At 36.6% G+C, this 21,284-nt stretch overlaps 1 protein-coding gene across 1 annotated transcript in view; it reads left to right on the forward strand.

Moving 5' to 3' along the window:
* Nucleotides 1-5,594: 5,594 nt before the first annotated feature.
* Nucleotides 5,595-21,284, forward strand: part of LOC126233443 (uncharacterized) — a 68,738-nt gene continuing 53,048 nt past the window's right edge. Inside the window, exon 1 of the mRNA XM_049942865.1 lies at nucleotides 5,595-5,736. Coding sequence (XP_049798822.1) covers nucleotides 5,595-5,736 — 142 coding nt within the window. The remainder of the gene's footprint in view (nucleotides 5,737-21,284) is intronic.

The following is a 21,284-nucleotide window of genomic DNA, read 5'->3' on the forward strand; positions in this document are numbered from 1 at the left end:
TTGCTTGTGTCTGTATATGTGTGGAGTGATATGTGTGAGTGTGCGAGTGTATACCCGCCCTGTTTTCCCCTAAGGTAAGTCTTTCCGCTCCCGGGATTGGAATGACTCCTTACCCTCTCCCTTAAAACCCACATCCTTTTGTCTTTCCCTCTCCTTCCCTCTTTCCTGATGGGGCAACAGTTTGTTGCGAAAGCTTGAATTTTGTGTGTATGTTTGTGTTTGTTTGTGTGTCTATCGACGTGCCAGCGCTTTCGTTTGGTAAGTCACATCATCTCTGTTTTTAGAAACATAGATGATGTGACTTACCAAATGAAAGTGCTGGCAGGTCGACAGACACACAAACAAACACAAACATACACACAGAATTCAAGCTTTCGCAACAAACTGTTGCCTCGTCAGGAAAAATCTTTGACCAGGGCTGTTTGGTTGAATCTGGGAGTGGGGCTGAAGGTGAGGCCTTTGGATAGGACAGAGGTTTCGGATTGGGAGAGAGGTTTGGAGGAAAGGTTAACTACTGAATATATAGACACACACACACTAAAGAAAAATATTTTAAAGGGATAATACAATTGTGTTATTAGAAATGTTCTGTGCTTGTACGAATTTTAGCCTATCAGACTTCTTCTCTTTTTCAATTGTAGTTGCAGTCAGCAGACTTGAAGTACACCAATGCATGCCATAAGTAAGAAAAGCCTCCTTCCGTGATTTCACTTCACTTAAATAAAAAATTCTTAATACTGGTAGCAAATTTTTCCTTATTTCGAAACATGTATGATACAAAACACTTGTAGCCCATTATATTCTGAATGGCACTTCTTAACAGAACTTCTACGTACTAGAGAGTGAGAAACAAAACCATGTATAAAGAAAAATAAATGATGATTCCCCCCCCCCCCCTCCGTTTGTCCATGCCTTACTGCGCATTCATGGTTGTCTTTGCCAATGCTTATGGGTAGCTGATGGTAGTCTTTGATAGTTCACTGAAAACATCTGGCAGGTGTGCAGATAAAATGTCATGCATGAAAACAATAACCAGCTGCAAATTCAAAATATAAAAATGAATGTACTGTCTTGGCTGTACTGTACATGCATTGAAGAAGTTTCTCACTTTTATGCAAGAAAATGAAATTTAAAAATCAGATCATTACAAGAATGCTCATGCAGTTGTTACATTGTTTGAAGTGTATGGCACTGTTAGGTTTTGTAAGAGAGTATTCTCATACCGTCTGTTGTATATAAGGAGGCTATTATTGAAGATTTCACTGACAGGCCTCAATATCTACATTGAAGGATATGCTCCACTAGTTGTAGCAATATTGACCTGGCTCTTGTAATCTCTCCTTGATAGCATCTACTGGTCTCAGTTCAGTGACAAAGTTAATTATTTAAATGTGACACACAACACAGTTCACATTTACATAAGAATGTCACAGTTACAATCAATATTATTTTGAAATAATTTATCAAAGACAAATACAATGCAGTTGTTCCACTAATTCACTCCATAATGTAAATCACCATGACCAAAAATAAGTAATTTTGATGACAATGGCATTCAGAGCTTCCTATCATTCATGACACAGTTCAGTTAAGTTGTTCATTAATTTGAGGTACTGAAATCAATCAAAAGTTTTTGGACATTAATATTAATGTGTCTCATTGTTGTTGGTGAGCATATTTTCATGTACAAAAAGTGTATGCCTGTAACATGAGCCTACAACAAGAGTGTACCTACCCTAGGTCTTGCTCATGGGTTTTTGAGCCACAAACTGCCAATTATGGGTGACATCTGACTGTTTCTACATGAGCTTAAGAAGAGACTGTTTTTTTGTAAACTACACTGGATTTCAAAAAATGGCTAGTCCAGATTTTACTGTTTTTATGAACTACAAGGACTAATGGGATTGTGGTTTATAGAAAATGTTGCTGTTTAGAAATGTAGAAAAATACATGGATACTACTTTTCTTTTGTGATATGAATCCCCTTGTATATGTGCATGGGCACCACACTGCAAATTATAGTAAATTGTATGAAATTATTAAATAGTGAATTATTAATTACTGCTATACATCATTTTATACAAAAAATGGAAGTAACAAAAATATATAGTTAAAAATTGGAATCTGACAATGACTGTAATGAAATCTGCAATGGGAAATGGAACTGCTTATGAACTTGAATGCTAATTATCTCTTCAGTTAATTAGTTCCTGATAATTCAAAGAACTTTACAGGAAAGTCAGGGTGCTAAACATTCTGTTGGAAGGGGTCACCTTTCTCAAATGTGCTAATTAGATCACAGGGTTTTGCATGTTGCAACATAAATTAACTGAGGTGCTGAGAACCACAAGGGCCTAAAGCACACCATCATCAATTTTGAGGTTGTAGCATGTATGCATACTCCTGACATCTGTTGATTTTATGGTGAACCAGTTTTGTCTGTATTGGTAGGCCTACATTGATTAAATGAACATTCAATGATTTCTTGGATATTCATTTCCATAAGGATTGTCACTAGCCTGTATATGGAAATTTTGGGAGTTAACATTAATAATAAATGTAATCCCAAATGTTAATTAATATTTCATAACATAAAGTAGGTAAATTATTTTTTATAGGGAACATAGGATGTTGAGCCTTGGTTAAAAACCAATTCAGACCTATGAGACTCGTGGTATGTCTTCAAGTTTGATTATCACAAACGTCTATTTTTATCAAAACTTTGGTGTCTCAGCTTTGGGCCCTTATATTTCTCGGTGCCTCGATTGTATTTTCTAATTTTGAGTGCCTTACTGAAAGTTAATACACCAGTTAAACAGAACAATCAAAATGATTATCTGGACAATAATTTCAAATGAAATTAAGTCTAAATAAGATCTTGGATAACAGAAGAAATATTGAATTTACTTGAAGAAAGGAGAAAAAATAAAAATGCAGTAAATGAAGCAGGCAAAAAGGAATACAAATGTCTCAAAAATGAGATCTACAGGAAGTGCAAAATGGCTAAGCAGGGATGGCTAGAGGACAAATGTAAGGATGTAGAGGGTTATCTCACTAGGGGTAAGATAGATACTGCCTACAGGAAAATTAAAGAGACCTTTGGAGAAAAGAGAACAACTTGCATGAATATCAAGAGCTCAGATGGAAACCCAGTTCTAAGCAAAGAAGGGAAAGCAGAAAGGTGGAAGGAGTATATAGAGGGTCTATACAAGGGCGATGTACTTGAGAACAATATTATGGAAATGGAAGAGGAAGTAGATGAAGATGAAATGGGAGATATGATACTTCGTGAAGAGTTTGACAGTGCACTGAAAGATCTGAGTCGAAACAAGGCTCAGGGAGTAGACAATATTCGATTAGAACTATTGACAGCCTTGGGAGAACCAATCCTGACAAAACTCTACCATCTGGTGTGCAAGGTGTATGAGACAGGCGAAATACCCTCAGACTTCAAAAAGAATATAATAATTCCAATGCCAAACAAAGCAGGTGTTGACAGATGTGAAAATTACCGAACTATCAGTTTAATAAGTCACGGCTGCAAAATACTAACGTGAATTCGTTACATGAATGGAAAAACTAGTAGAAGCTGACCTCGGGGAAGATCAGTTTGGATTCCATAAAAATATTGGAACACGTGAGGCAATACTGACCCTACTACTTATCTTAGAAGCTAGATTAAGGAAACCTATGTTTCTGGTATCTGTAGACTTAGAGAAAGCTTTTGACGATGTTGACTGGAATACTCTCTTTCAAATTCTAAAGGTGGCAGGGGTAAAATACAGGGAGCAAAAGGCTATTTACAATTTGAACAGAAACCAGATGGCAGTTATAAGAGTCGAGGGATATGAAGGTGAAGCAGTGGTTGGGAAGGGAGTGAGCCAGGGTTGTAGCCTCTCCCCGATGTTATTCAATCTGTACATTGAGCAAGCAGGGAAGGTAACAAAAGCAAAATTTGGAGCAGGTATTAAAATCCATGGAGAAGAAATAAAAACTTTGAGGTTTGCTGATGACATAGTAATTCTGTCAGAGACAGCAAAGGACTTGAAAGAGCAGCTGAACAGAATGGATAGTGTCTTGAAAGGAGGATATAAGATGAACATCAACAAAACCAAAACGAAGATAATGGAATGTTGTTGAATTAAGTCGGGTGATGCTGAGGGAATTAGATTAGGTAATGAGACACTTAAAGTAGTAAACGAGTTGCTATTTGGGGAGAAAAATAACTGATGATATTTGAAGTAGAGAGGATAAAAAAGGTAGACTGGCAATGGCAAGGAAAGCGTTTCTGAAGAAGAGAAATTTATTAACATCGAGTATAGATGTAAGTGTCAGGAAGTCATTTCTGAAAGTATTTGTATGGAGTGTAGCCATGTATGGAAGAGCAACATGGATGATAAATAGTTTGGACAAGAAGAGAATAGAAGCTTTCGAAATGTGGTGCTACTGAAGAATGCTGAAGATTAGATAGGTAGATCACATAACTAATGAGGAGGTATTGAACAGGATTGGGGAGAAGAGGAGTTTGTGGCACAACTTGACAAGAAGAAGGGATTGGTTGGTAGGACACATTCTGAGGCATCAAGGGATCACCAATTTAGTATTGGAGGGCAGCGTGGAGGGTAAAAATTGTAGAGGGAGACCAAGAGATGAATACACTAAGCAGATTCAGAAGGATGTAGCTTGCAGTAAGTACTGGGAGATGAACAAGCTTGCACAGGATAGAGTAGCATGGAGAGCTGCATCAAACCAGTTTTAGGACTGAAGACCACAACAACAACAAGATCTTGAGATTTTAATGTATGTGTTACATGCCAATAGATAAATATATTTAAAAATAGTTATTTTTTGGAGTAGAAAATACATAACAGATGGGAAGAATGCACCTGGTGTGTCGGAAAGTCACCACACAGTGAATGATGGAGAATGTTTTGTACCAGTATGAATTATTATTCTCATTATGTTTATGTACGAAATAGGGAAAAGTAAATGACTGGCACCTCCATTTGGCCATTAATCGCTTATATCTTATTCAGATGCTTTAATCAGCTTTATCATATTTTCATGATCACAGCATGAGGTAAACAATGGAGACAGTAGCCCACCTGCGCAGTGCATCTTAAATACACATACAGCCTGGCATCACGTGTCTGAATTCCTTTGATTTCTGTTGTGGAGAATACTGAATAAGGAAGCAGCCCTTTGATGATGAAGGCAGATGGTAGCACAGTGGGATAGTGTGGAAAACTACCATGGAGGATGAAAGTGTCAACTGTGTAGTGTAGTGGTTGTCATGTCTGAGCAGATACTAAATATAGAATAGGTTGCACTAGACTCTCTTATGATCTGAATGATGCACTACACTTTCCTAGAACCCTCTCTTTGTACTGTAAGCCTACAATATGCCATACCTGCTGTTGATTTCATGAATTCGTTCCATTACACCCTGATCCATATTATGTAATTCATAGTGTGACAGGCTCCAGACATTTATTGTCAGTGTTACAGTTGGCTACCATCAGGTTATTCATGGGTGGTACAAAAATTAATGTTTCTGTGGTGAATAAAATAGGAGACTACCTGTCTCTAGAGTAATGTACAAATTGTTCATAAAATGTGTTGATAATATCAAATTGCACTCTTTATTGCAGATTTATGCAAGTGATGAAAATATGTTTGGATATCACACATACTGGCATGCAGAAATGAGTAGAGAGGTGATGTTGATTGCTCATGGTATGTGTTAATCATTTGTTTTATTTGTAGCATGTATGTTTTAATACCACTTGCAACTGCCTAGTGAGTCACATGAGAATGTGCTATACAAGTTTTAAATTTTAATGCCAGATAAAATATATTTAGTTAACAAGCAATCTATACATATCACCATCACCAATTGTAAGCTGAAGAAGAGGTAACTGAATTAATAAAGATTGAGAATATCCACTTTTTGTACTTTTCATTTATAAATGTTTCTTCTTCTACTGTCATTGGGATTTTGTATTACCAACATTTTGTTAAATAGATCATCTCACAATTACAGAAGAAAAAAGAGAATTTTTTTTCTAGTCCACATTTTCCTGGAATGAAAAATGTCTTTCTGTTGTTTTCCATACTTTTTGCTAGGTAGTTTAACATTTAAATATTAATGCTAATTCTGATCTTCTTAGTTACTTGTGATATAGTAGACAGCAATTTTATAATTTCTCAATTGGATTTCACAATAACTACGTAAGTTATGAACAGTTTTTTTTATCTTCAGACTTTGTTACTATCTTTTGTATGTTCCTTTGTTTGTTTAGCAGTGAAATAAATCCCTCTGTTCTTCTCTCATGTCTAAAACCACATCTGTGAACTGTGTTCTTTGTTACACGTCCCTCTTTCATTTCCTCTATTCATTTTCCATTCATAAATGGTGATTCAGAAAATGTCTCTCAGTAACCCAACATATGAGCTCAAGTTTCTCTGATTTTTGCTAACACAGTTGTTCAACAGGATTTATGTGGGAGGAAATAATGATTCATTTGCAGGGGTGTAGCTATGAAGCTATGATCATCATGACCCCAGGGCAAGTACCCAAAGTGGGGCCCCTACCCCCTCCTCCACACCTTCTCCCTTCATCTCACCCAACTCAGAAAATTGGGCACCATTCTTTGTCTCTCACAACCAGAATGCTCCCCCGTCTCCACACTCAGGTACTGTTTTCTCACCTAAAGAACTCTCCTTGTGTTTTGGTCAAAAATTAGAACAAGAAACATTTTCAAAAGACAATCTTTAATCTTTCATACTTATGTGAAAACAAATAAAACATTGACCATATTTTCTGTCTTACATCAATACTTAACAGCTGTTTGTTCCTAAATTGTTACACATTACAAGCATTGCATAGTACTCAAGGTAAAATTTAGTGAAATGTGGTACAGAAACAAAACGTGTTTAGGAAAATATGTATTTGGCTGATTAAATAACCTTCTCTAGTACAGTGTAAAACTGTAAAAATTAATTAATTTGAACACTGAGTAACAACATGAAAATAAAACAACCCCTGAGAAAGAACTGCAATGAAAAAAAATTAATTTTAAAAAAGTACAAAAATGTGAATATCTAAATTAAAATATAAACTGCTGTTGAAATCTATATGGTTAGTAACATTTTTTCTTTCTTACTTAAATGATTTTTTTCACTGTAAGTGCAAAATGTTCTATTAGCCCAGAAAAATCAATATTTCATGTTATTTCATTTTATATCAATAATATTGCCAATCCAGACAACTGTTCCTGGCTCATTTGAACATAAGGAATATTTTATTATTTGTAGCTTGTAAAAGTAGCACTCAGCATTTCAGCAGCCAAAGACACACATCATTATGGCTGTGTATCTCAGTGCTAGTAGATGACGGGAGAGTACACATATAAAGGTGCAGAAATCTACAAGCTTTCAGAGTCACTGGCTCCAAAAACTTGTAAGTTTCTATATCTTTATATGTGTGTTCTCATGCCACAACTTGATGAGTAGATTTTTTTGTCCATCCAGTACAAGGGCTGTTCAATAAGTAGCAAAATACTTTTTTCCTGGCACAACACTTTTTTTCCTGGCAAGTTTGTTGTGAGACACTGCAATATCTTTGCTTCAGCCCCTAGTGTTTCAAGAAGTTCTGGTAGGTGGCAGAGCTATATGTAGCCCTCAAAATGGTGTCTACACTTTTTTTCCTGGCAAGTTTGTTGTGAGACACTGCTATATCCTTGCTTCAGCCCCTAGTGTTTCAAGAAGTTCTGGTAGGTTGCAGAGCTATATGTAGCCCTCAAAATGGTGTCTATAATGGAGGTGCATTCCATGCAAAGAGCTGTCTTTAAGCTTCTGTAGGTGTAAAACCAGAGCATCTCAGATATTCATAGATGCTTGTAAAATGTCTAGAGAGACCTGGTAGTGCATCCTTGCGAGAAGCTCACGTAAACCTGTCTGATCTCCCACGTGCCAGCCAGTTGCACACAGCTGTGACTCCTGCAGCGTTGGAACTCTCATTCAAGCTGATTGATGGATCACAATCAAACTCCTCAGTGCACAAATAAGACACCTCTGTTGGTAGCAGTTACAAACTTGTCGATCAATTGGGCTACTCAAAGGCATACGCTCATTGGGCTCCTTGCTGCCTAACAAAAGACCATAAAGAACAATAAATGATCTATCTTCATTAGCAGAAAGCAGTATTTGGATACTGGGTATGTTATTGATGCAGCAAGGTGTTGGTTCTGACATTGACCAGTAGAGTGATATTGTATGGGCATAGAGCTCCCCCCCCCCCCCCCCCCAATAATGTTGATTATGTTGGTTTGGTTTTGTAGTCAAAAGGGTGGGGAATAATATGACATATGACATATTGGAATCCTGAATAAAACCAACCTGCTTTCAGAAAAAAAAAAGTAGTAGGTTATATTTTACTAATAATAACCAAACTATGTCTTGTACTTTTGACATTTGTACTTGTCATTGGAAATGTAAATACTTAATTTTTAAGGTTTTCATCAAAAGCAATAGATTCAAACAAAGATCATATTACTCTATATGTGTTTTTCTTCAGTCTGAAACTTTGTCAGTCACTAAGTAAAAAAGAGCAACTCTGAATCTAATTACTAATTCTGTAAGTCTCTCATGCTTGCAAAGGTGTTACTTTTTTCTAAACACTGTTTCACAAACATGGAAAGCTTTGTCAGCAATTAATTGAATAATGCTTGACGCTTATGATTTCAGACAGTGCTGTTCCTAAGAGTTCATATGCAGTCATGAAGTCTGTACTCTGATTCAAGTTTCTTAGATACTACACATATTTTTTCCTGTACTTTGCAGTGATTTCTTGGAAGGGTAAAAATGCACTAAGATTTAATTTTCATTTTAAGACCTGTTGTTGAAGTTCATAATATAAATTTATTACTTGTAACAGTTACATTCGTCAAATCCTTAAGAACATCAATGAATCTTTCTTTAAGTGCATAGATTACTTTTAGCTCAAAACACTGCATTTATTGATTTAAATTTATCGAAGAAGTGCATTCAGAATAAGTTTTTAAATCATGCTACCATGGTGTACTGTGGAAAAAATGGAAAGAAAAAATATAAATGTTCTCATCTATTTTGAACAACCAGTTTGTTTTTTAATTAGCATCTGCAGCAGTTTTAAGGACTAAATTCAAATTGTGACTTGGACAATGAATGAAATAGGCATGAGGTGCTAATCTCCTGATTCCTTTTTCACACACATTGTATATGCCATTTATGACAAATCCTCTGTCATAGACTCTCAACATTTGCTCATACTTAGTGCCTTTCGTTCTTTACATTCGGTTGTATGGTGTTTGAGTTATTATGAAAGCTAACCTTAAACTTAGCTGAAGAAACTAAATGATCAGCACAGCTTTATCCCTGCATTGCACATTGTTTTGATTAAAAGCTGCTTCCAAAAATATGATGAACACATGGTCAGAAAGGTTTCCACATTGGACATTCTGATATAATTTTTCAATCATAATTCATATGTTGCTGTTGTTACTTGCCTCATTGGAAAGGAAGAGAGAGAGAGAGAGAGAGAGAGAGAGAGAGAGAGAGAGAGAGAGAGACAGAGAGAGAGGGAGAGAGAGAGAGAGAGAGAGAGAGAGAGAGAGAATGTGTGTGTGATTCTCTTATTGTCTAAGTGGCATGTTCAATTATGCCCCATCATGTGTGTGTGTGTGTGTGTGTGTGTGTGTGTGTGTGTGTGTGTGTGTGTGTGTGTTTGTGTGTGTCTGTGTTTCTTTTTCATCTAAGTGGCATTTTCAATTATGTCACATCATCATTCACTTACTAAAAGTAAGTGTGTTCTGTAGAAGTGAGATATTGAATCAGATAATTCATTATCAGATTCAGAAAGGAAGCTTCTTCCAGAGGTAACTGATGATGAATATAGGATGTGTTACCATCAGTAGATGGTGCCACATCACAATTTTTTCCACACAAGTTTTAGGAGTCAACTGGTGCAACAGTGAAGATGACAGCAAGAGATGGAACAGAACTGAAGGACAGTAATATGCTGTCACGTCAAAGAAGGACTACTTTGAACATCACCAAGGTGACAGGAGGATCCACTGCATTTGCCTGCCACTGAGTGGGTGACTCTGTCATTAGTTCCTTCCAATTTCTTTTTTGATAAATGGTTGATACAGATAATACAAAACTTATGCAATAAAATTCTTGAAATGAAATAAAAAACACCACTTCGACTATATCATTGGAGGAATTGGAGGCAGTGATTAGTATCATACACACCAGAGGTGCATTTTGTGCTAAACATATTTCCTTAGGTGACACTTTCTCATGTTCTTTGGGGCTTAATTTTATCAAGGATAAAATGATAACCGACAGATTATGTGAATTCATCAGGTTCCTCTGCTTTGATGAGAAGTCATCCTGAACTCAATGAGTTCCTGCTGACAACTTCACTCGTGTTGCTGAAATAGGAGACACGTCCTTTTTTCTGCCCTGGTAAAAATATTAACAGCTGGTTAGCAGTTACTCCCAAACAAGACAATGTGCAGGTTCACTCAGTTTATGTCAAACAAACCTGACAAATACAGGCTCAAATTTGTGATAGCCACAGATGTGGAATTCAATTACATTTGCTGTGACTTCCTGCACCTTGGCAAGGAAAAAGTCTGATCAGACAATCAGCCATTGAGTGAGTATGTCATTCTTTGCCTCATGGAGCAGCTTTTAAACTAAGGAACTAATGTGACAACAGACAACAACCCCTTCACATTCCTTCAGCTTTCCAAAAAGCTTCAAGAAAAGGAAATGCTGTTAGTGGCAACAATAAACAAAATTTTGTTGAAAACTGTCCAACTGTGTGAAGAACAGGAATTCTGACATATATTCCCCATCATTTTGAGGCTGACTGATAAGCCTGACTGCACTATTACAGTGTTCCAAAGGAAGAATGATAAGATTGTCATTATTCTCAGCACACAACATTCTAAACCAGCAGTGAGTGAAGAAGGAAAGAAGACACCAGAAATGCTACAAAGCATGGCATGGACATCATTAATGAAATGATTCATAAATGTTCAACTAACTTTGCTTAGAGGAGATGGCCAATACGTGTCTTTTAGACAATGTCCTAGACATTGGAGCAATAAATGTGTGAATCATCTACAATCACATAACTAAAAATAATCTGAAGGGAAGTAAATTTTTCAGCTAGTAAACGAACTTGTGATTGGAAAACAACAAAGAGTGTGACAGAAGCAGGAAAGCTAATGAAAAGAAGAAGAAATTGTAGTATTGGACAAATCAGTAGAGCAAAATAAGTGTCAACCTGGAATGCACCAATTGAACAATACCAGTGACATCTGTGTGCAGTTTAAAACAGCTGCCTGCAGTAAGCATATATGGACAGTACCAATGCTCAAATTTTAATTTAAATGTTTCAAAACAAACAGGTGAAATATGTGGAGAAATGTTAGGAATTTTGGAAACAAGTCACATTTTTTGAGTGGGTGAATGGAAGAAATTTAGGTCAATCTTTAATTGTGTTGTAGATTTTTAATTCGTATCATCAGTGATCAAGTGACCCATTCCCACTTTTCTAGAGGTACCCATTTTTCGCAGTTGTAATGTTAATATGACAAAGGACTTAACTTAATTCATTGATTTAGTAATTTCTTGCATTGTGTCACATTTGACAGGTAAAAAACTGTGCACTCTCAATGTCTTGAATTATTTCGTGAGGACTTCTCTTTGTAGTAAAGAAATAGTTTACAGAGCCATGTTGCTTCTGCAGTATTTTTTTCAGCAGTGAATCATAACTGACAAGTAGCAGAATGACAGATAAAATTACATTTATTTGAATCTTTAATATTAATTCCTTTCTCACAAAGAAATGACTGCATGTCACTGATGTTGAAGAGACATCAATTACTTTTAAAAATATTATACCAAAAAATTTACACTGTTAATTTGTTTCTTGAGTTAGTTTTTTACACAATTTATCTATTGCTACATATTTTTATTGATGTTAGTTAATGCAGGAATTTGCATGTTAGAGCATTTGAGTCACTGTCCAACAGAGGTGACCATATCTTGGTGCTCCACATATACCAACCCATTGTGTTATATATCTGTGAGCTATTGGTACTGAAATCCATTTAACTCTCATGCAAAGGACTGCTTCCACAATTCAACAAAACATTTTTAAAATGCTATCAACATATCCCAAGTGACATCAATGCCTGTTTTATTTTCTATTTAACCAATTTTACCAGTCCCCCCCCCCTCCCTTTATTGTGCCAACATGGCTGTGGGTCATTTCCTACATCCTTGATAAGTTGACTGACTCTTGGTATATTGACAGAAAATCTCTTCCCATTATGCTCTTATAGTATCTACCATTGGAATTGGGTGAGCATTTCCTTGATGCTTCTGAGCGTAGTAACTGACCTCTGATGAAACACACATTTCCTCTTTAGATCATCTTGATCTCCTCTATTATTTCTACCCATTATTTCTATGCTGGGCAGACAGATGCTGAACAGTATATACACCTACCAGCAGTTGAGAGAGGAGGTGTAGCTGGAGGCTGGAGCTCATAGAACCAGTTGAAGTAACTGGCAAATTGCTCAGTGTTTATATAGGAGCAATGCAATTATTCAACATTGTTGGCAGGAATCATGAACCATGGTTGATCACTGATCACAGCATCAACAAGGGAGTGATTGAACTAGGGATCCACCAGAACATGAGTACCTAGCAACCATCAGAGAGGAACCCAGAGCTCCAGATTCATCTTTATCATTAGTCTCATGTGCTTCTAAAGCTTCAGTGACCACAAAGACCATTGATAGTCAGCTCACAGAAAGGAGGCTGTGCTCACAGTGTCCCTTGTGCTGACTAATATTGACAACTGTCCACAAACGAGCCCTTTTGCAGTGATGTCAGGCACATTAAGCCTGGAAGCTCATTGACTAGAGCAGAATTGTCTTCAGTGATAAGTTCTGCTTTGAATGGAGCCCTGATGACCATTGAAGACATGTCTAAAGATGTTGCAGACAGTGGTGGGGTACTGACCTGACTCTCACCCGCCATATGGCCTGACAAAGAGGAGTTATGGTCTGTGATGCCATTTCATTTCATGACAGGAACCATTTGGCTGTCATCTGTGGTGCACTTGCGGCACAGTGGTACATTGATGATATCCTATGCCTCTTTTTGTTGCCCTTCATGGCATGCTATCCTAGGCTTACAGCCATGTGGGGTAGCGGCGTGGTCTAGGGTGCCTTGTCACAGTATATGTGGCTCCCTCCGTCAGAGATTTGAGTCCTCCCTCAGGCATGGGTGTGTATGTTGTCCTTAGCATAAGTTAGTTTCAGTTAGATTAAGTAGTGGGTAAGCTTAGGGACTGATGACCTCAGCAGTTTGGTCCCATAAGACCTTACCACAAATTTCCAAATTTTCCTAGGCTTACATTTCAGCAACATAATGCCTGCCTGCACATGGTGAGAGCTTCTGCTGCTTGTATTCATGCTCACCAAACCATCAATTTCACTGAATTTGTTCCCACTTGAGAATGTTTGGAGCATTATGGCAGGGCCTTCTCACCACCCCAGGATTTTGACAAACTAACTCACTGGTTAGACAGAATTTGTCACAATATTCTTTAGGTGGATATCCAATAACTCTATCAATCAATGCCAAGCCGAATAACTACTTGCATATGGGCCAAAGGTGGACCAATGTGTTATTGACTTGCTCAATTTGTGAAGCTCTTTCTCTCAAATATATGACCCATTTTTTTCTGAAATCATAACTGTTTGTCTGTACACGTACATCACATCTACTGGTTTCCGGCCCATGCTGATAATTCCTTTGTGGTGCATAGTTTTTTTGTTTTAGAGTGTACTTCTGATGAATCTTGTTCTGGCTTCTGCTGTTCATACTACTAGTTATATATGGTTGTTTCCCTTTAAATCACTCTGCCACATACCTATATATTTAATGTATTTAATGGTTATGACTATTTTCTATGTTTATCACCAATCATGTAACCAAACATTAGTTGAGGGTAGCAAAACAAAATGAGATATATTGAACTCCATTTTCAAGTGTTTCTTTGCAAAGATGATAGAGAATTACTGCCCCAATTTAATTCTTACACACTGCAAAGGTGAGTGGTACAGATATCACTGTCATTGCAACTGAGAAAAGCTGAAATCATAACATTAAACAAGGATCTAAGGTCCAGTGGTATCCCTGTCATATTCTATACATAATTTATATCTGTATTACCTCCCAATTTATAATGTACCATAGATTCCTTGAACAAAATAAGCAAGTGGAAGCAAGCCCCATCTACAGAAAGGGTAGCAGATGTGATATACAAAGCCACTAACCAATCTCATTGAAGTTGATCTGTTGTGACATCCTAGAACATATTCTTAAAACAAACATAGTGAGGTATTTTGATCAGAATGATCTCTTACAAACTCTCAGTTTTCTCACATGACATCCTGAAAGCCTTGGATCAAGGAAATCTGGTGGATGCAGTACTTTATAACTGCAGAAAGATTAATCCAGTACAGGGCAGCTCAAAATGAACATAGCAATTACAGACAGCTTTAGCTGTTTCATGCAAAGTGTTATTTCAGTAAGAGCTACAAACAGTGTTAAAGAAAGTTCAAAATCCAATGATTATGCAATTGGTGAATGAAGGTTTGCATACTTTAAAATCAATATCTTCCAAATCATTGGATTTGTCCTACTGGACATGATGATATTGTATTAATCTCTTGGCCATTAAATCTCTGGACCTGACACTTACAGATTTCTTATTGGGGGTATGTGAAAGATCTAGTGTATGAGCCTCCTTTGTTAAAAACAATTCCAGAACTCAAAATGAGCATTTCTAATGTGTTTGCTAGTTGACTCCACATGTACTTAAGAATATTTGACATGAAATGGATCATCATGAATAATATGTTATCCACCTTGTGACCAGGGTGAGTTATTAAAACAAATATCAAGTATGTAAATGAAAATTCTTTCTTATTTTTTACAACTACAACTAAAACCACGACTGTGAAGTGGATGACAGAAGATAATTCCCATTGTACCACTTATTAGGGCTTCTTACCATTCCATTAACATATGGATTTTTGGTAGAATGACAGTTTAAATGTCTCTATGCACATGTAGTTAATGTAACTTTTTCCTTGCAATCCCCACATTCATCACTGTAACTGGTTCTTTCTTGAGAAACTTTGCATCTATCTTCAAGTATCTGTTAATTTAGTGTCTACAGAATCTCTGTGACACTCTTCCATGGGTCAAACAAACCTATGACTATTTGTGCTGGCCTTTTTTTGTATTAATTCAATATCCCATGTTAATCATACTTGGTGTAGGTCTCACACATTTGAGCCACATTCTAAAATGTGTTGCACAAGGGCTGTGTAAGCAATCTCCTTTCTGGACTAATTGCACTCCCCTAGCAGTCTTCCAATGAAAGCGCTTTACACTAGTCTTCTAATAAACCTGCTTCACATATGTGATTGTCTGTTCATATCCCTACAAATTGTGACACCTAGCTATTTATGTGATTTGGCTTACTCCATTTGTGACTGGTGCATGTTGTAGTTATAGGATACTACAATTTTTCATTTTGTGAAGTGCCAATTTTATGTTTCTGAATATTTAAAGTAAGTTGCTAATCTGTGCACCACTTTGAAATCAGTTCAAAGATCCAATTGTAATTCTGTAATTCTTATCAGTCTATCACTGTGTATCAAACAGCTATAATCATTTGTAATTACTATACTTATTTTGAGTTGCCTTGTATAGCTTGACTTCCAAAAAGTGATTGACTCAATGTGATGCTAATGTTTATTACCAAAAGTACATTCATATGTGATATTGAACAAAATTTGTGATCAGATTGAGAATTTCTTGATAGGCAGGAGAGTCACTGAAAGTAGTGGAATTAATTTCAGTCATGTCTCAGGGAAGTGTTTCTGGGACCCTTGCCTCTCATTTTGTATATTAATGATCTGGCAGACAATATCAATTGTAACTTCAGACTTTTTGGATATAATACAGTTATCTATAATGAAGTAAATAGCTGGGCAAAAATCCAGTCCAAACTTCATAAGATTACAAAGTGACACCAAGATTGGTAACTTGATTGATTGATTCATTCATTCATTCACACATCATGTTCTGTAAATCCCATTATGAAGGAGAGCATTCAGGGATGTGAAATGAGTGAAGTTCAAATTATGAGGCAGAAACATTGCTGCTTCTGAAAAGTATACTAACCACAAATTATGACTAGTGCTAATCTACTTAAATGGATAACTATGGTAATTACTTAATCTTTGTTTGTATGAGAACAGCTACTTAAAAAAAAAAAAAAAAAAAAAAAACCAGATACTGTCATTATCTAGTATTTCAAACAAAGTGTTTACGTAACTTTATAGTAACCAGTATCAGCTGTCCATCTATCTAGTACAAATGTTATGTTATTGGATAGTTTTCAGATGCTCAGAAAGTTTGGATATTTAATTAACCTATATATTTTTTCTCCTAATACCTCATGGCAATTAGAATTTGATCTATCCAGTTATATTTTCAAAAACTTATTACACTGCACTGAATTCTCATTCCTGAGTCCAAGTATTTTGGTAAATTGTAGAAGTGTTGCATAAAGGGTAGTCTCTTACTTTTTTAATATTTGAGGATATTCAGTTTCCTGCCAGATGCCTGCTGGTAACAATTTGTAGATGTTTGCACCTGAATCTAAAACTCCATTGTGAACACTGGAGAGTGATGCATGGTCTTTATAAAAATTATTTCTACTTTTACTATTGTAGCTGTGGATTGCTGAGTTCATCCTAAGTTCACTCTTTTTATTAACTGAAAATACCATTAGGGAGAATATAGAGTGCCATTCTTTAAGCGCACAGACACATAAAATTGTACACTGCCTAAAACACAGAACAGTAGTATTCTGTGACTACAATATGAATGAATGGCAACTGGAATTAGCCAGCTCATACAAATGGAGGATTTGTATCCATATTAAATACAAAGAACATGTAGGGTCTGTAGTGGACTGTTAAGGCAGCCAGTCCACAGTGAAGTAGCCGAAAGGGCACGCGTCAACTCACGCCGTCTGGCGTTAAGTCTGGAACAGGATTCGTAATGAATGTGATAAAGAAAAGAACGTAGCTACTAGAACACTTAACTTTTATATTGTCCTTTGGTATACAGCATTCTGGATGATACAAGTGAGACTCTATCTTGAGGTACATGCAACGTTACAAATGGTTAATGGCGCCTTGCTAGGTCGTAGCCATTAACTTAGCTGAAGGCTATTCTAACTGTCTCTCGGCAAATGATAGAAAGACTTCATCAGTGTAGTCGCTAGCAACGTCGTCGTACAACTGGGGCGAGTGCTAGTCAGTCTCTCGAGACCTGCCTTGTGGTGGCGCTCGGTCTGCGATCCTGACAGTGGCGACACGCGGGTCCGACATGTACTCATGGACCGCGGCCGATTTAAAGCTACCACCTAGCAAGTGTGGTGTCTGGCGGTGACACCACAGGGTCAATTGTGGGTAAAGCAGGCAGAACACTTCAGAGTATTGATAGGATAATGGTTAAATGAAGTCAGTGTATAAAGGAGCACCTGCACAAACATCTTAGAATACTGCTCAAGTGTGTAAGACCCATAAAAATAGGGGATATTGAACATATTCAAAGAAGGGCTGTTTGTTTGAATCACAGGAGAGTGTCGAAGAAATCATGAAATATTTGAATTGGCAGACTCTTGAAGATAGAGGTCGTAACCCATGAAAGCCTTCTTGCACAGTTGCAAGAGCCAGTTTTCAGTGAAGAATGTCAAAATATACTTCAGCCCCATACGTATTGATCCCATAGAGAGCATAATGCATTGCAGTTCAGAAGGAATAATGATGTACATAATTACAATACCAGAAAGAAAATGACATTCATTTCTCCACATCAATGTATTCTATAGCACAAAAAGTGGTGCTCAACACTGCAACAAAAAATTTTGAGAACTTATGCAGGGATATAAAAATGTCTGACAGAGCAAAGTAAAATTTGGAAACAAAGTAAAACTGTTTCTCCTTGGCAACTCTTTCTATTATGTAGAAGAATTTCTATTACTGTACTGTGTAAAAGGTTGTGGCTAAGAATTACTAATTCACAATGGAAGATTAAAAAAAAAAAAAAGAAAGAAAGAAATAACCTTCATAAATGTTCAGTATGTAGCCACATTTAAAAATTAATTTGTGATGCATATTTACAATGATTCATTCCACATCATCATAATTAATCATGTAAATGATCTATGGAAATTGAAACTAACTCGAACTTTGAAACTAACTAAGATTAAACTAATTGCAATGCACACAGTGCATTTAAGCAGTAATCCTTTCTGCACTCCATACAACACTGAAATGGGAAGAAACCCTAAGATAAGGTACAATGGTAAGTATCTTTGGGACTGCACTTCACAGTGGTGTGTACAGTATGTATGTAGATGTAGATTTCTTAGTGTTAAGGGTCAACAGGAATTTAGAATCAGAGTTAGAAGACATACCTTCAGACTACTGGGAAAATATCATCAACACAATCCTGAAGATGACAAGAATAGATAAGTTCAAGAACTGTCACAATTCAGTTTAACAGGTCTTGCATCAAAGTTGCTGCCAGGAATAACATACAGAAGAAGGGAAAAGAAAATGAAGGATTTATTAGATGACAGTCAGTTTGACTTTGTGAAAGTTAATGGCATTGGAGAGGCAGTTCTGCTTCTGCTTTATAATGGAGGCAAGGCTTAATAAAAATCAAGACACTTGTACAGGATTTTTTGACCCAGTAATAACATTCAGTAGTATAAAATGCTGCAAGATGTATGAAATTTTCAGAAAAATATGTAGGTGTAAGCTATAGGGAATGATGGATAATATACAAAATGAACAAGAACCAAGAGGAAAAAGTAAAAATGGAAGATGAAGGCTAGTTTAAAAAGGGTGTTCAATGTATACAATGAAGAAGCAATGGTGGAAATAAAAGAAAGGTTTGGGAGTGGGATTAAAATTCAGAGCAAAAGAATGTTATTGATAAGATTTACGTTATACAGTTAGTGCTCTGCAGCCAATACTAAACTTTGAAACCATTTTTCATTACTAAAATTTCAACAATGCCTGCATAGGATTTATTTTTTTACATTTTATTACGCCAGTATAGTATCTTCACATACGCTCATCTACAGTGACATACAGTAAGTATCATTATAACATGCATCTCTTGATTGTATACTGATCAAACCTGTTTTTGATTGATTTTTCTTTCCAAGTCTACACATTATGTCACAAATAATAATACACATTGTAAACTTTTCTTTTATGGAACATGTGAAGCTTAATTTGAAAACACTATTCTATTTACCCGCAGTCTTTTGATGTCCAGCCTGTCATTGACTTCAGCTGCACTAAAATTATTAACTCATCACCTGGTTCTATAAACTTATTTTTAATTTTATTATTTTCTTTTCAATATGTTGTTCATACATTACGAGGATGGTTTGACAAGTTCTCTGAAGCACCACAAGAGATCAGCACTAGCGCAACGAGTTGTTCATGTGATATTCATTGGACTGTTGCATATAAACAAATGCCACATCAGTGCTCTTGGAAGAGAGCTGTGGTGGTGATGTGGCTCTGTTGTTCCTGTGTAGTGATTTGCAAAGATGGAAAAAAATCAAGATTCGAGCAGTGATTAAGTACTCTGTAAAGAAAGGTATGAAAGTAAAGGAGAGTCATGTTAATTTTCAGAATACACTGGGGGACTCTGCTCCTTCATATTCAACTGTTGCCAAATGGACAAATGAATCTAAATTAGGTCAGGAGAGCTTAGATGATGATCTGTGCAGTGGTCAGCCAAGATGTGTCACTACTCTAGAAATCAGTGCCAAAGTGCACAAAATGGTCACGGAGGATCACTGATTGAAAGTGCTTGAAATTGCTCACACTTGCCAGATGTCATCTGAAAGGGTATATCACATTTTAACTGAAGAATAGAAATGAAAAAAAAAAAACATTTGCAAGATGGGTGCCATGACTCTTGAGCCTGCATCAAAAACGCATGAGAATGGACATATCAGAACAATATTTGGCCTCTTTTAGGAGAAATGCACCAGTTTGTGAGCACAGATGAGTCCTGGGTGCATTACAATACCCCAGAGACAAAACAACAGTCAAAGCAATGGAAACATGCTGATTCTCTGCCACAAAAGACAGCATAAACAATTCTTTTGGCAGGCAAGGTTATGGCATCAGTGTTCTGGGATGTGAAGGGGATTCTGTTTGTAGATTATCTCTTCACTGAGCAAACAATTACTGGAGTATACTGTGCTAACCTCCTGGACAAATTTCAGGTTTAGCAAGGAAGAAAACCATCTTCCATCAAGACAATGTGCACCTGTACACATGTGCCATTGCCATGGCAAAATTACATGAACTAAGGTATGAATTGTTGCCACACCCACCTTATTCACCTGATATGGCTCCGTCAGACTTCCATCTCTTCCCAAAACTGCAAATTTTTCATGGTGGACAAAGATTCACTTCAAATGAAGAATTGATAGCTGGAGTTGACAACTATTTTGTAGGCCAGGAGGAAACTCATTTTCAAGATGGAATCAAGGCACTGGAACATTATTGGAACAAATGCATTAATCTACAAGGAGAGTACATTGAAAAATGAAAAATGTTTCAATGATGTAAGTACTTTTTTTCTATTTCATTCCAAGAACTTTTCAAACCACCTTTGTATTTCAGCCTTCTTATAGTTGATTTGGAGGCCTATTTTCAAGTTTTGTCTTTTAAGTACTTCGAATCAATGTAGAAGTTTATCAACACCAGAAACAAAATGTATAGTGTCATTGGCAAAATGCTGGAGGTTTATATCCATACCACTAACAAGTACACTTTGCCCAAATCTTTTATTTGTCACTAACAAGATGAAGTCTAGTGGAAGCTACAGCATTGGCATATACATCGCTGAGCCAAGACATTATGACCAACTACTTAATAGCCTGTTTGCCTGTCTTTGGAACAAAATACATCACTGATTCTGCATATCAGGGATCTGACAGTTTGTTAATAGATTTGTGGAGGAGGTATGTGGCATTAGAAGTCTATGCACAGGTCCTGTAATTTGCGTAAATAATGGCCCGCTGA

This window comes from Schistocerca nitens, chromosome 1 (assembly GCF_023898315.1).
Source record: "Schistocerca nitens isolate TAMUIC-IGC-003100 chromosome 1, iqSchNite1.1, whole genome shotgun sequence".
Lineage (NCBI taxonomy): Eukaryota > Metazoa > Arthropoda > Insecta > Orthoptera > Acrididae > Schistocerca > Schistocerca nitens.